Source organism: Coloeus monedula (assembly GCF_965178545.1).
Source record: "Coloeus monedula genome assembly, chromosome: 6".
Lineage (NCBI taxonomy): Eukaryota > Metazoa > Chordata > Aves > Passeriformes > Corvidae > Coloeus > Coloeus monedula.
The window spans coordinates 48,056,956-48,071,988 of NC_138786.1; the positions used below are offsets into that span (position 1 = coordinate 48,056,956).

The window sequence follows — 15,033 nt, forward strand, 5'->3', positions numbered from 1 at the left end:
ATTTGACACTGTATGTCATTGGAATGACAGGGGCATTTCTTGCCTGGCCACAACCGAATGTAAATTTTAAGAGAACAAAGAATACTGATCAAGATCTAGCTGTACAATTGAGTGAAAGCAAATTTACAAGGAGCAGGGAGATACCAGTTTAGACTTTTTTTATTTGCATTAAATAAGCATCAAAAGATTAATATTCTGTTTTGTGTACATTTATCATTGCCATATGTCAATTTAGGGAAAAAATTCCCCTTAGTCAGAATGGTATTTCGGAACATGAGCTGTGAAATATTTTCAAATACAGAATGATGCAATTTAAACAGAAACTACTGCAGAACCCAACTGTGGCACCTTATTTGATCATCCTGAATTTTTTTTTAAATAAAGCAAGACAACTATATTTCAAACTACTTTAAAAGTAACCTTATTTCCAAATTTCATTTTAAATATAAATGAATTATTAACATGAACTTTCAAGTTAGGAAAAGTAGACACAAAAGGCTAAAGAAAAAAAAAATAGGAATAAATGCACAGCAATCCTTCTACTCAAAGGCCCTGTTAATCTTAGGCAACATTCATTGAATGTGACTGAGTGGCTTTCTACTTCACATTTCCAAGTTTCATCACGTATGTCCAAATGCTGTAATACTGATAGTTTGTAAGACAATATACATAAATTTTAATTACTGGTCTTGTAGTCTCTCCTCAACAGATAAATCTAATCCCTTCACTTTTTAACAAGTGAAGGTTTGGATCAATGGAAGAACATATTACGTGTGCTTAAAATTAACTTTAAGGAGACTGAAATAAAGCACCCACATTCTAAACTGTCACATTTAAATGTTGGTAAGATTATTCTTCCAATAATACCTTTTCTTTGCAAGATAATTGTACAAATTTATTAGCCCCATAATTATGTAGAATTCAATGTTTAACAATGAGATCTTCACCTGTGTAAGACCAGCACAATAAGTTGAATAATTTGTACATGAAAATTGTTCTTTACATATCCCTGTGAGTCTCAGAGAGTTCCAAGATTCGCTTATCCAAGCAAATACTCTTGTAGCTCACACCAATCAAACATTGCACCATGCTTTCCAGAAAGAAATTAAGCTAGAGAAGCAAGAGCTTAAAATTGCTGGTCTTGTTTGAAAATGAAAGATCAATTATTTGCATGTTCTTCTACAGAAAAAAAAAAAAAGAAAAAAGAAAAATAATAATAACAAAAAAATCAGCATTACTATTTGGTAGTGAAAAAAAAAAAGTATATTAAAAATAGGAGGCTGGGCATTCCACATCTAAAATGGAAGCTGTCTATAAACCTATCATTTGCACACTAGCCAGCTACAAATTGGTTTTCTGACACCATTTCATACAGTAGTTGCTAAACAAATGTTAGAATGGTTTGGGAACCAAACTATAACACGTTAAATATGCTATTTTGTTTGCTGAGAAATCCCTCTACATTACAAACAGGTAACTGCTGTGCTTGCCAACCTATCACTATGTTCCAGAAAGGCAAGCAAATAAATTGTAACTTCAGTAGCAGAGCTATTGAAAGTGTTAAACAGAACCAAACTGATTTTGTCTTTATTGCAAACACTGAAAGTATGAATGATTTTTCAAAAACAGAATAGACAAATGAATTTCAAAAGATTTAGTGCTATACTGCAAGCAGATTTATCAGAATTATGACCACACTGGAAATACTGCAAGCCTCCCAATCCAGAGAGAGGCCCAAACTAAAACATTCAACCAAAAATATCTTGAACTACCAAAAAAAAAAAAAAAAAAAAAAATTTCTAAGGGAACCTGTCATGAATGGAACCAAAATCCTAGATTCCAGTGTGGGTCCATATTTGTTTGTGCTTCCATACCTGTTAAAGGAGGTACAGTGTGAATACTACAATATATTTTTGGGTTATTACCAGTGTGTACCAGGACAAAATCCTCAGAGCTGACAGGGAAGAAATGAAGAAAACCCTCTGACATCAGGACATGCTTTTGCTGCCTCTCAGTTGCAGGCTTCTGAAGAGCCTGAAGTGACACCTCAGTTGCAGACCATCCGATTCTGGATTGGATTTCGCCGTCGTCTGGATTTTGGTGCTTGACAAAAGCCCTATGATTAATAAAAAGGCAGCTGTGCTCGCTTCAACGTTGTAGTTTTACAGTCGCTGTCGCACACGCCTTGTCACCGAAAGAAAGTGCTTTATTAACGTTTCCCCCCGTCCCCGCGCCATCGTCCTCTTCCAGGTGCCCCTCCGGGCTCCCCAGGGGAGCGCAGGCCCGCCCCGCTGGCGAGGATGCTGTCTAGAAAATTAAAAGAGCACCAGCTTGGCTGAGATGCCCTCGCTCCGGGGGTTCCAGCCTGGAGAACATGGGGACCCGGCGGTTAGGCAGTTCCCCGCGGGCTGCGCCGGCACCAGTGCTCGGCGAAGAGCCACTACCGGGACCGGGCTGCCCTCGCCCCCCTGGGAGTGCTCGGCCGAGGGGCTGCGGGGAGCGGGAGCGGCCCCGCCGGGGGAGGGGCCAGGCCGCCGAGGGGGCAGGGCCGCCCGTCGCAGTCACCTCGCACATACCGCGCCGGGGAGGAGGGAAAAGGGCCCCGCTCCGGCGGAGGGATACAGCCCCACGTATATAGCGGGCGGCGCAGGCTCACAGCCCGAGCACTCTGTGAGCCGCGCCGGGAGGAGGCAGCAGCAGCAGTCGCCGCCGCTGCTCGTGGTCGCGCAGTTCGTGCAGCCGCCGCCGGGCCCGCCGCCGCCGCGCCATGGTAGGGGGCTCGCTCGCTCGACCGGCCGGGTGCGGCACGGGGTGCCTGGGCTGGCGCGGGGGCTGGTGCGCAGTGCGGTCGCTGCGGAGCTGGGGACGGTCGGGTTGGTGGAGCCGGGCTGTCCCCGGGGAGGAGCAGGGGTGGAGGGGGAATCGCGCTGGGGCCCTTACCGCCCGGGTCCCCGCGGGGTGAGCGGGTTGGTGGCTGCGGACTCTCCCTCTCCCCACCCCCCGCCGCCTTGCGCGGGATCGCCGCGGTGCTGCGGCCCTTCCTCTTCCGCCGCTTCCTTCCCCTTTCCCTGGGCCTGCCGTGTGGGCGCCCCGGCCCCGCGCCCTCCCACCCCGGCTTGCCTTCCCTCCCCTGCGGAAAGGGCCGGGCGTGTCTCCCCGGGGCCATGGCCCCAGCGCCGGGCAGGGCGCGCTGCGGGGCGGGGCGCGGGGTTGCGGGCGAGGATCCCGCTCGGCTCCGGCACCAGCTGCACTGCGCAGGGAGCGGGGGGGCGGCCGGGGGAGGGCACCGCGCTGCAGCTACTGCGCCCCCCCCCGTTCCCCCCAATCCCCCCCCAAAAAAAACGCAGCCGCGGCGGCGAAGCCCATCGCTGTCTGCATTACATCATGTCTCCTCCTCTTCCTCCCGGCCCCCGCGCACCCCCCGGCCGCGGGGACCGGGGTGCAGTGCGTGTTGCTCGGTTGGAAGCGGCCCAGCTCCTGCATGGGGGACTCAGGGCGGGAGCGGCGCAGCCTTCCCTCTCCCCAGGGGCTGTGGGGGAAAAGCTCCTGCCCCAGCCGCCCGCTGGAGGAAAGGCGATGGGGAGGAAAGGCTGGCCGCGGAGCCCGGGCGCCCTCGCTGTTGAATGATGAGGACGTGGTGTGGCCGCCGGCTGGAGAGGGAGGGAGGGGAAACGGGGACGCACTGCAGCAGTGGGTGGCTGCTGGCCGGGAAGGGCGCCTGTTGCGCCGGCGGGCTGCGAGCCTCCCGCCCCACCGGCCGGGCGATGCCCGCCGGAACGCATCGCATCATCTGCCGGCTGCTGCGGAGCCAGCCAGCGCTGCTCGCAAAAGAGAGCAAGAGGAAGGGCTGGGATTTTCCCGGCCATTTTTCGCTTCCTACAAGAGCAGTGAAACAGTTGCAGATTGACGTCTAATCGCTTTTTGGCAATCTGGGTGTTCCTCGACTCTGTCTCTCCATCTCCCCTTCCCGTAGGAGAAGGCTGACATCACCAGGACAGGATTTGATGACTTGGCTGGGTGGGGTGATGGCTCCTGGCTGGGTACCTTTGTCCTGTAGCTGTGGTAAGGGGGTAGTGGCTGTGCCTGTTGCTCGGGAAGGTGAACCCCTCGGCAGTGTAGGCTCGGGTTGTGTCCTCGGGCATCGCCGGGTGTGCAAAGGTTTGGGGTTTTCTTGTGTGCGTTTTTTTGGTTGTTTTTTTTTTTTTTCATTTGAAATATGATTTTTATAAACATTCAATGAGCCCCGATTAATGGGGCAATGAACTGGTGCTGTGGGCTGGAGGTTTTTTGCCAAGGTGTGGCTCCGTTTCCTGTTCTGCAGGGCAGTGAGTCTGTTATGTAAATTCCTTAGATAATCTTTAGGTGAAACCTCGAATTTTCTGGAAAGTCACAAAGAGTGGAGGAAGTCGAGCTGGACACAAGCTTTTTGCTGTTATTAAAGAAGACTGTCTTTAGCTGTTAGCATTTCTACCCTTTTCTCCCTCCTCCAACACACTGCATGCGGGGAATTGTTTAATCATTACATACAGACATTAAAACAAACCCCCTGCCTAATTACAGATGATATCTGTGTATTCCCCTTAAAATATAAAGCAGATTTTCAACCCTACCCTATTCCCATATGCAAGAGCTTGACATTGTATAGCTGATTAATTCTCCATTGTATTTGTTGTTCTTTGCTGCAATTAGATGGTTTTTATACTAAAATAATAATATTTTAGAGCAAAGTGTTTGCCTGCCTTCTCTGACCTACAAAATTCTCTGTTCTATTTGTAAAAACTGTCCGGTAAAATGTGTTTAAAGCAAGTTAGTACCTTGTATTCTTCAGTATCTGTGATGGGGCATGTAAAATCCTCTTTTTTTTTTTTTTTTTTCTTACTAGGAAAAGACATATTTTTCCATGAAGAATTAGTTAGCTCCTTTGAGTCTGAACAGTGGAGCTTTTTGTGATGCTCTGTCCATACATAGGAAGAGGCTTCTGGAAGGATGTGGCTATCACATTTAAGCTCTAGAAAGGCCGTTTGATTGTCTGCTGAGCTGTATACCTTTGTATGCAGCAGTAGCTTCTTGATGTACAGAAGGTCATAAGCAGGCATTTTAAATCTTGCCAGTTAAAATTATATATGAAACAACCTGCATGTCAGATGAGGCACCTTAAACTGCTTGGTTGAATGGAAAAATAATATGATGCGTAAAAACTGTAATTTTCTTTGTCAGAGGTGGCAAAAATCTCTCTAATACCGAGATGTAATTTGTAATATTGCAGCAGAGCCCCTTCTGTGGGGCTCGCAGAGGGCTGGAAGCTGCTGCTGTGAGGTGGGGAGGGCAGGCAGGGCTGGAGCCGTGGGCGGCATGGCAGCCCGCGCATATACGCCCACGCTGTGCTGGGGCACTGCACCGCTGGGAATGGCATGTGCTGTGAAACCCCAAACACATGGCATTGGGGATTTCATGCCTCTCTGACCAATTACAAGGAGCCTGCCCTCTGTCCTTCACTGGACCAAATTGGATTCACCAAGTTGCAGGATGGTGTTTGCTTCTTCATGTGCATTTTCAAACCAAGTTAGCCTATATGCTTTTGGAAACAGCTGCATGGTGTAGGTGAGTGGAGTCTCCTTGTAGAGACAGAATTCCTGGTTTTGAAAGTGACTTCGTGAAAGTAATGGTAAATCACTTCTGAAATTTAAAGGAAGTGTCTCATGGATTGACATAGCTAGAGGTAAACAGTATTCTAAAATGTTCTATTCTTCATGTAGGCTGATCAGCTGACTGAAGAACAGATTGCTGGTAAGTGTTTTGATGATAATTTTTTTTTTTGCTAACTCTTGTGACTAAAAGAAAATATATTATCTCAAGCATAGTGGAAAAAACAGTCTTTGACAATTTTAAATCTGTACTACCACTTTTGAAAAGCACTCACTTAAAAAAACCCAGACAAAAATATTCTGGAAGATTACTGGTTCATTGCCTCTTAATTTAGACTGCTTATTCCTTGGACTACAGATAATGATTTTTTTTTTTAGATATTCAGACTTGAGCCAAGTTCTGCTAGATTTCTTGCAAACAGAAATAATTGCTAGACTCAAGTGAACTACTTAGAGTCAAAGCAGGCCTAGGTACTCTATTAAAAGAGTGAAGATAAACTACAAGTGAAGTAGCAACAAATAAACCTCACATGGGTTTATTGAGCTTTGTTACAAGCCAGTGTCTTTTAAATAAAACTTTTAATGGACTGGCTGTACTTCAGCCTAGTTAGGAGAAGGAGCATTACTTGACCTTCTGGAGACCAGTCCCCCACTTGTGGCTGACGCTAATTCTTATTGTCTGCTGACTTAAAAATAAGTCACAACACTTTTGTTCCTGTAAGCCTTAATTGTAAAGGGAACCCAGTGGCTCCTTTCACTTACTTCAAACAGCTGCTGTTTGTGGAACAACTGTGCCTCAGGCAAGATGCAGATGCATGGAAATGAATTACAGAGTTGCAATGCAGATAATAGCCACATGAAATAAGTTTGAATTTACTGTGGAAATTGTGTTGGTACTGTAAGTAATTTTTTATTTGTGCTTGAGAGTGTTGATTTTTCTCAATACAGGGACAGTTAGATAAAAAGAGAAAATGTTTCTTAGACTTGTACCAGGCTTTGTCAATGGAGTGCATTTTTAGTCTGCAGTTTTCTCATGCTGGTAATGTCTCTAAACACTGGGACTGTTTCTGCCTCTAGAATTCAAGGAAGCCTTTTCCCTATTTGACAAAGATGGTGATGGTACTATCACAACAAAAGAACTGGGAACTGTCATGAGGTCACTGGGTCAAAATCCAACAGAAGCAGAATTGCAGGATATGATCAACGAGGTAGATGCTGATGGTAAGTGTTGGGAAGGTGCTGTGATCATCTTTAATATGTATGACCTCCACACCTAGGCTTAAACTGCATAGGGAAGACTGTGACATAGATCTCTTAAAGCAGTTTCAAAATGCTGGATAGAATCTAAACTCAGAAGGATGTCAAAGATGCTAACAGTATTCATGAGAGTAAAAACAGGCAATGGGCAGAGACAAAGTTATGCTATTTGTCTTTAATATTTTATGGGTCACAGGCTTCCTATTGCTATCTGACTTTCCCTGACCTGCCGTTAACCTGTCTTTCCATCCAGCTTTTCTGTATATGTTTTGTCAGCCCATGTTGGTTTTGATAGCTTTACCGATGTCTGTGGTTTTGGCTAAGGCAAAAAATGTGTTAGGAGTGGAATAGTGTTTTCAATTCTTGGAATGTTTAGCACAACAGGAAGACACTCTATAGTCTATCTAATGCATTAAATCCCTAATAGATGGAGAGGGGCTATTGGAGGCAAAGGCAGAAAACCCTTCCCATATCAAGGCTAACAGAATTATTTTAAATGGACACCAGAAAGGGTAACTACATATTGTGTTTCTGAACTCCACATAGGCTAAGAGTTTCGAAAAGGAATAATACTTCACCTGCTCAGTGATGTCAAGCCTTTGGTCTTGTATGTTGGTTGTGATAGCGATTTTTCTTTTAACCTTTTTGTGAAAGAAAAGTGAAAGTGTATTGACAAGAGTATAAATTATTGGATTATCAGGCCATATCAATTAAACTACTTTGTTAAAAGTGTAAGTTGACCTTAATTGCTAAGTCTTTGCAGAAACTGAAAAGCTTCAGAGTCTGCAGTGGTATGTAGAATTTGTGTATAGTGCTTTAGGCTGCAGACAAAATACTGCTCTGGTGGATTTAAAACAGGAGACTGAGGATTTCAGATAAGTATGCCTGCCCAACTGTTTAAATTTGGGTTACACAGAATGCTTTACTACTCTTCTGCATGTTCAATGAGGATTTTTTCAAAACTCAGTGTGAGACCTGTGTTCATATTTAACTGGTACAGAAAGCTGGCCAGGATGATAAATAGCTTTGTATGTCTCAGGCTGGCATTCCTAGGATGCAAGGATTTTCTTAAACTGTATTTGTTTAGCTTCTTAGCTGTACTTGCCCAATGAATTTGTATGCTTCTTTAAATCAATGGGTAGATCTTAGTTGCACAGTGAACTGTTTAATGTGGTTTTTGTGAGCTACTTAATGTGCCTTTTTGGCATATAGAGCTGAAACCTGACTAAAAATCTAGTTTCTTCACCATACCACTTTTTCCTAGCTTTGAGCAGCCTGAAATTTAAATCTGTGATTTGAATTAAAGCTTAATCTTAGAGGTGAGGCCTGGATGTCAGCAGGGACTTTCAGTTTTGCAGTAAAATACCCTTAAGAACACCTACAGCTAAGCTTATCAGTAATAACAAATAATGGCAGCTTTTCTTAGTCACTGGAATTTGCAGATCCTTGTTGCCCCTTAAAATGGTATGTTGCTTTTGTGGTGTGCAACTTTGGTTGATAAGGTAGTTGATTTTTAGAAAGAAAAAAGTATTTATGAACAGTTTAGTGAAGTGTGATTTTTCCCAAATACTAGATAACCTGGGTTTGTAATGCCATTTTAATATATTTTCTTCCTGGAGTATCCCACAACAATTGGGAGATTATAAAGAAATTAAAAGGTTAATTTTATGGGAGCGATTTGAGGTAAAGATAAGTCTCGTTACTGGTTAATCTTGAAGCATCAGTGTGACATTTTACTTGCAGCTTCAGTGGCAAATGGTGTGGCTTGACCTCGAGAGAAGGAAGTGGCTGATTCTGTGCTGAAACAAGTGGCTGCTGTGGCTACTGCATGTTGTAATAACAAAAAAGGCAGTGGTAGCAATTTAGAGAGAAGAACCAGTTAGTCTATAAGAACACTTAACAGGATCTGTTAGTCTTGTCCCTGGCTAAGTTAAATGCCAGATTTTTTTTTTTTGTTGTTAATGAAGAAAAGCGTGGAAGTTTAATTTTTGAAAGTTTCTTTTTATTAAGGCAATGGCACTATCGACTTCCCTGAATTTTTAACCATGATGGCCAGAAAAATGAAGGACACAGACAGCGAGGAAGAAATCCGTGAGGCATTCCGAGTCTTTGACAAGGTATTAATAAAAGGACAGCTAGTCTTCAAAAGCAATAATGATGTCTATATTTTCCTCAGTGTTTTCTCTCTTGTTCTCTAGAAGGAGTTCTCTAGGAGAGGCAGAGGAATTGGAAACAGAGCAGAGATGGTTCTGAATGTAGAACCAGAACTGTTGCAGCCTGCTTCTACTTGCTTTATACAGCAAGGTCTAAGCTTTAGGCTCATCCTAAAAAAACCATTTCTGGCCTTTCCTTAGAAACAGATAAGCAGAACTTAATGCTTGGGGGAGTGTGGGGTTTTTTTGAGATGTGTGGGTAGAGGAGGGGAATTTTTCTGTACCTTTTGACTTTGGGGGTAATGGGGAAACATTTGTGTGGATGCATGAGGTTTTATACTACCTTATGGAAGCTTTTGAAGTCAAGATGATGTCATCAGTATTTAGAGGGACACAAAGTTCCGTTTTCAACATATAAACCTTGAGATTGCTTTCGTAAAAACTCAAGGGCTCAGCTCCCTTGGCCTTGCTTAAGAACACCTGGGTGGGCATGTGTCAGTTTTCTAGAACAGGGGTTCCCCTGTTTGGGTTGTTTGGATATGACAGATGTTATACAAGAATTGTGTTGAGTAATGGCTGGTGCAGCTGTAAAACTGATGCACACACATGTATGGAAGAAGACCTTACTACTACTTTTTATAGAAAAAAGTGTCAGTCTCCAGTACTTTGCTGAAAATTTGGGGATATTTTTGCAGACTAGATCAGTATTTAAAGCCACTGAGGTAGGTTATCTACTGGTGATAGCTATATCCTGCTCTAAGACAGTGCATTTGTTCAGTGTATGGAACTACTGAAGTGGCTCAGGGTGGGCTTTAGGTTTGGATATTATAAATGGGGACACTGGCTTAGAAGCGTCAATTTCTCTTCTCAGTTTTCCCATAAAACTTCTCAAAACTCCTTTTGAGTAAAATTTAAATACTTTCTTTGATTTGTTCTATATCATCTTATCCAAGAAGCCTAACATAGCCAGCTGCAGTCTGGTTATATAGGTAGTGTTAACACAGAAGAGAAAGTTGACTTCATTCTTGCTGGTGGGAAATGGCTCTCTTTTTTGCCTTGCTTAGGCAGCAAAGACTAAACAAAAACTTCTTTGGTTTTGTTTCTGTGTTTATTTTTGAAAGCTCTTTAAAAGCATTAAAAATACCTTATCACAAGTACAAGTCAAGCATGCAGTTGTTATTACAGCACAATAATTGTGTAGAAGGATATGGTGTCATGCATGCCTCAGAAGGCAGTGGAACTAATACATATTGCAGTATGCACAGTGTGCCAGGTCTGTACATCTGTCCCGAGTGCCATAAGGCTACTTCAGAAGCAGTGACTGGAAACCTAGGTGTAGGTTCCAAGTTAGTCCATGTCAGGATTGTTGTTCATGGTCTTGTGTAACACTTTTCTCGTAGGATGGCAATGGCTATATCAGTGCAGCAGAACTACGCCATGTTATGACAAACTTAGGAGAAAAGCTAACAGATGAAGAAGTAGATGAAATGATCAGAGAAGCAGACATTGATGGGGATGGGCAAGTCAACTATGAAGGTAAAAAGATGCTTGTCTTTACTTAACACTGCAACATAACACCATTATTCAGACTGAGAAAAGCCTGTTGCATAGGGCATTAATTTTTAATACTTGAGATACTAATTTGTTTGTCTACTTCTGTGGACAAAACCTTAGATGCTGTGAAAGGTGCCTTTTTTATGCCAACTGTGTTTAAGACACTTTTGACTTGAAGTACTCTGGAGACAGTAAATCACAGTGACTTTTTATCTTTTCAGAATTCGTACAGATGATGACTGCGAAGTGAAGAGACCTCCTTTACACCTTTTTTCCTCTAGAAGAATCAAATTGAATCTTTTACTTACCTCTTGCAAAAAAATGTTCATTTATTCATTCTGTTTCTGTATAGCAAAACTGAATGTCAAATTACCTTCTGTCCACAAACTGCATGTAATGGTTGGTGGTCCTGTCCCCAAAAGATAAAGTTAAACATCAGTTTTACAATATAAATAATTGTACTACCTTGAAAATAAAAAAAAAAGGAAGCACTTAGTGAACTCGAAAGTTCCATTTGCTAATGACTATTACACTGTTTGGGCTGGCCAGTTTTTCATGCATGCAGCTTGACAATTGAGCACAGTCAGACATGTGTATTAAAAGGAAAAAAAAAAAAAACCTGAAGGATCCACTCTTTTGTTCAACAGTGGATTCTAGTTCAATTTGTAGTATAAATTGTCATAGCTGGTTTACTTTAAAATTGGTTTATACCTCAGGATGGTATGCAGCAAAATGGTTGAAGGATGTAAAACTTAAAGAAAATGCCCTAAAGGTTGAGTGGTTCTCCTGTACGTAGCAGTGTGCTCCAAAAATAGGATGATCTTAACTATGGATGGCATGTCTGTTTTAAAATACTGGTTGGTTTAACATTGTCTGCATTGCACTATAGTGAAACGGGTGTCAGGCTGTTACCGTTCACAAAATTTTTAAAAGAAACCTTCACCAAGGGAGCATCTTTGGACTCTCATATTTTTAAAACCTTCTGTACCATGACTTGGAGCTGGCGGAGTAGCCTGTGGACTTCAGCACAACTATCAACATTGCTGTTCAAGATATTACAATTTATGTCCATTCCAAGTTGTAAATGCTAGTCTTTTTTTTCCAATAAAAGACCATTAACTTAAAGGTGGTGTTAAATGCTTTGTAAAGTTAAAATATATATATATAATTGAGATAATAAACCAAAAAAAGCAGTAGGAGGGAAGTGTTTCTATGAATGACTTGCTGCTAAATTATAATGCACATGTATGCAATAAGTTATCCCCTATCTTTTCAAGATGGCAAGAACTGACCTCCTGTAACCCAAGACCTTTGCTATAAATAAATGAACTTGTGCTTGCCTTTCATATTACGACAATGTTAATTTAGTTGGTCTCAAAGTCGTGTAATGCTGACTCGTCAACTATCAGCACAGAAGTAACACCTCATTTCACTACAGTGGAGAGCTCTGAGCATGCATGTCAATACTGGGGAAACATGTATAGGTTGCTTATGTTTTTTTGACAGGTTATAAAAACTAGTTGGAGAATTTAAACAGCATGGACTTCATAGATATCTGTGATTCTCAAACATGCCAAAAATGCATTTATCTACCCGCAGAAAGAAAACAAAAGGACATTTTACAATATGTATTAAAAAAACCAAACTAAGCCTTTTTGGAAACTGGGGCTATTCTGTCTTGACTTACCTTCTCAAACACTTGCATGAATTTTGTGGGGTGGAGAAGAGGACTAGGGTTAATTTAAAAATGATCTTGTTACTTCTGCTTTGCATGCACTAGCAGTGCTTAGTCATTCCAGTTCTCTGAATAAGTGTTCTCTGATCCTTCAGCTTTCCCATGAATGAGTGGCAAAGCATCCGTGTGCACTCTTCTTTGTCTGAAAGAAGAATGCTTATCTTTCTTTTTTCTTATTTTTTTTAAGCAGAGCCTCCATGTGGAAGGCTTTTATGCTTGGGAGGGAGGGACTACAGCATAATTACCGACTAAGTTTTTGTTTCCAAATGTAATGGGTTGCAAACCTTAATTGCTTGATTGCATTTGGTTTTGGAGAGTATTGATATTGTCTCTAGGAAGAGATGCAAGTCTCCATTCATCCTGTCTAACTGAGGTGCGTGTGTTAAGAACTTGGTTTGCTCAGTGGGGGTCAAGAGACACCTCCAGAAGGCAATTGAGACTACCTGCCTTCAGTGATTTTTTTTTTTTTTCTTTTTTTTTTTTTTTTCTTTTTTTTTTTTTTTCTTTTTTCCCTCTGGGGGGCGGGGGGAGTTCTGGGTGACAAGGGACCCAGACACCTTAACCAAGTGCCTAAAAGTTAGATGGGCTGAATGTAGGCAATTGCTTAGATACCTATTTGTTGCAAAGGCTTATTGCTGTGGCTGTGAATTCTGTCCTGGCAAACTGGCCTCAATGATAGGAATGTCTGACTACCATTTGAAAGTAGAGTCTTGCATAGCAGCTGCAAACTGCTACTTTAGTAGTGCTTGAGAATGGCTGCACTGATTCTGTAGACCAGCTTTTAAAGAGAATATGCTCAAGAGACAGGCAAGGTAGGAACAATGGTTGCGGCTCTGAACTAATTACTTCTGCCTGAGTGTGCAGAGATCTTGTCTAGTAGGTAAATGCTTCTTACCATCTGTCATTCACTCATGGTTGGTAGGGTAGTTCACCTAAGAACAGCTGCTTTTAGCTTACTCAGTGTGCTCTGTGCTTGCTAGCAGAGACCTCATCCTGCAAGAGGTTCTTGGCTTGATTAGAAATTGTCTGGCAGTGTGCAGTGTTGGTATGCCCTGTAACTGAATCTGCCTGGAGGTATCTAATTATTAACTGACTTCAGTACCACATCAACCTCGAGTAAATGTATCCTCTGTACAGGACTTAAGCTCTGTTCCCTTCTGCATAGTGAATAGAAAAATGAAATGGTGTCATCAAGGTCTTTTTTTTTTTTTTTTAATTTTTTTTTTTCCTGTGAGTGTGTGTGTGTGGCTTTGGCTTTTTCCAAATGTGAAAGTGTGGGCTGGATACACTTGGTGCATGGCTTAGAAACATGGGACTGGAAAGAACTTCCTGGGTCATCAGATCCAGTCCCCTGCTATTGCAGGCAACCGTGTCATATAATCCTTTTAATAAACTGATCAAGCTTAAACACCTGCTTGTAAGTGGCTTGTTTTCATGGAAGTTCTGTAACTCATGTTGCTCTCAACTGATGCAAATAATATATGAAATATGAAGTTAATCAAAAGGTCCTCCAGCTTAGCTTTAGATTTATCATTACATTTATTTAACTGACTTTCTTGAACCTGTTATTATTTGCACAACACTCAGGAAAGTGTTGAGTCTTTACCCTCCTTGCTATGAATAAGAGTTGGTGTGCTTGCTTATTTTTTTTAATGGAAAAGATGGATGTCTGGCTTGTTGAAACCTGTTAGATATGTTAATTGTCAAGGCAAGAAATAATTGAATTACTTGTATTTGATACATAAATTTAAGGCTAGAGTATACGTAACCATTTTTAAAACACATCAACTTGCAGTGTAGTTTTATATTTAATACTGAACTTGTACTGCTAAAGTTTAAACTGCTGTTAATCATATTCCTCTTCTGATCATAATGAAAAAATAAAGGGTAAGAAAATGCTTAACATAGATTATTCATTATCATGCTTATTTTATTAATAATTCAGGCATCAAAATGTCTCCAGGTATGGGGCATTTGTTCTGCTTGCTGGGGTGGGCTGGAGCAAGGGGTGGGGAGGGCTACTGATGTAGAAAGTTCCCCTAACCATTTGTCACACTTGCACAGCTTCAGAAGCACAAACATTATAAAAAGCTGTTCAAGAAAGGACCCTATAACTTATTGATGCCTTAGATGCACATGTGGGTGTGGGGCTGATCTGTGGGCCATGGACAGTGCTGCCAGTCCCTGCACCCTGCCCAGGGCAGTGTGAAGTAGGGTGAAGCTGTGTCCTGGTCCCTGATTGCAGCATGTGTGTGATGTGAATGCAGATTCTTGTTCCCAGATGGCAACGTCCTAAACTAAAACCACAGTCTTGGGGTTTAGAAATACCGGGGTTAATAGAGCTCGGTTTTCCCCTGCCATGAAACTAACTGGAGCATTTGTTTTGCTGCAATCTAATTAGTGTTTGAGTTCTTTTTGTTTCATGGTTTTGTTTTGGAGTTTTTTTTGGTTTGTGTGTTTGTTCATGGGGGGGGTTTTGTTGGTTTAAGTTACGGTGTTTTATTGTTTGGGGCTTTTTTTCAATTTACCAAGTGAAATCTGACATAGGCCTGGTAGAACCACAGCATGTTCTTCTGATACACAAGACATACAACTGTCAAGTGAACATGGGCAGTGAAGACTGATGCCCTGGTTCTCTTGACTGACATTTAGGAAACCAAATGGTACACTTTCAAGTAGGGTGGGTGGA

General features: G+C 42.2%; 1 protein-coding gene across 1 annotated transcript; it reads left to right on the plus strand.

Annotated features, from left to right (window-relative positions):
* Positions 1–2,624: 2,624 nt before the first annotated feature.
* Positions 2,625–14,251, plus strand: CALM1 (calmodulin 1). Its single transcript, XM_082283543.1, has 6 exons — positions 2,625–2,770; positions 5,757–5,787; positions 6,723–6,866; positions 8,913–9,019; positions 10,456–10,591; positions 10,831–14,251. The coding sequence occupies exons 1-6, from the start codon at positions 2,768–2,770 to the stop codon at positions 10,857–10,859; spliced, it is 450 nt and encodes a 149-aa protein (XP_082139669.1). The 5' UTR covers positions 2,625–2,767; the 3' UTR covers positions 10,860–14,251.
* Positions 14,252–15,033: the final 782 nt, after the last annotated feature.

Excerpts from the sequence above, each read along its gene's own strand:
- CALM1 (XM_082283543.1), top strand. Across the intron at positions 6,867-8,912 it reads CAACGAGGTAGATGCTGATG|GCAATGGCACTATCGACTTC; the intron begins GTAAGTGTTGGG and ends CTTTTTATTAAG. Across the intron at positions 10,592-10,830 it reads TGGGCAAGTCAACTATGAAG|AATTCGTACAGATGATGACT; the intron begins GTAAAAAGATGC and ends TTATCTTTTCAG.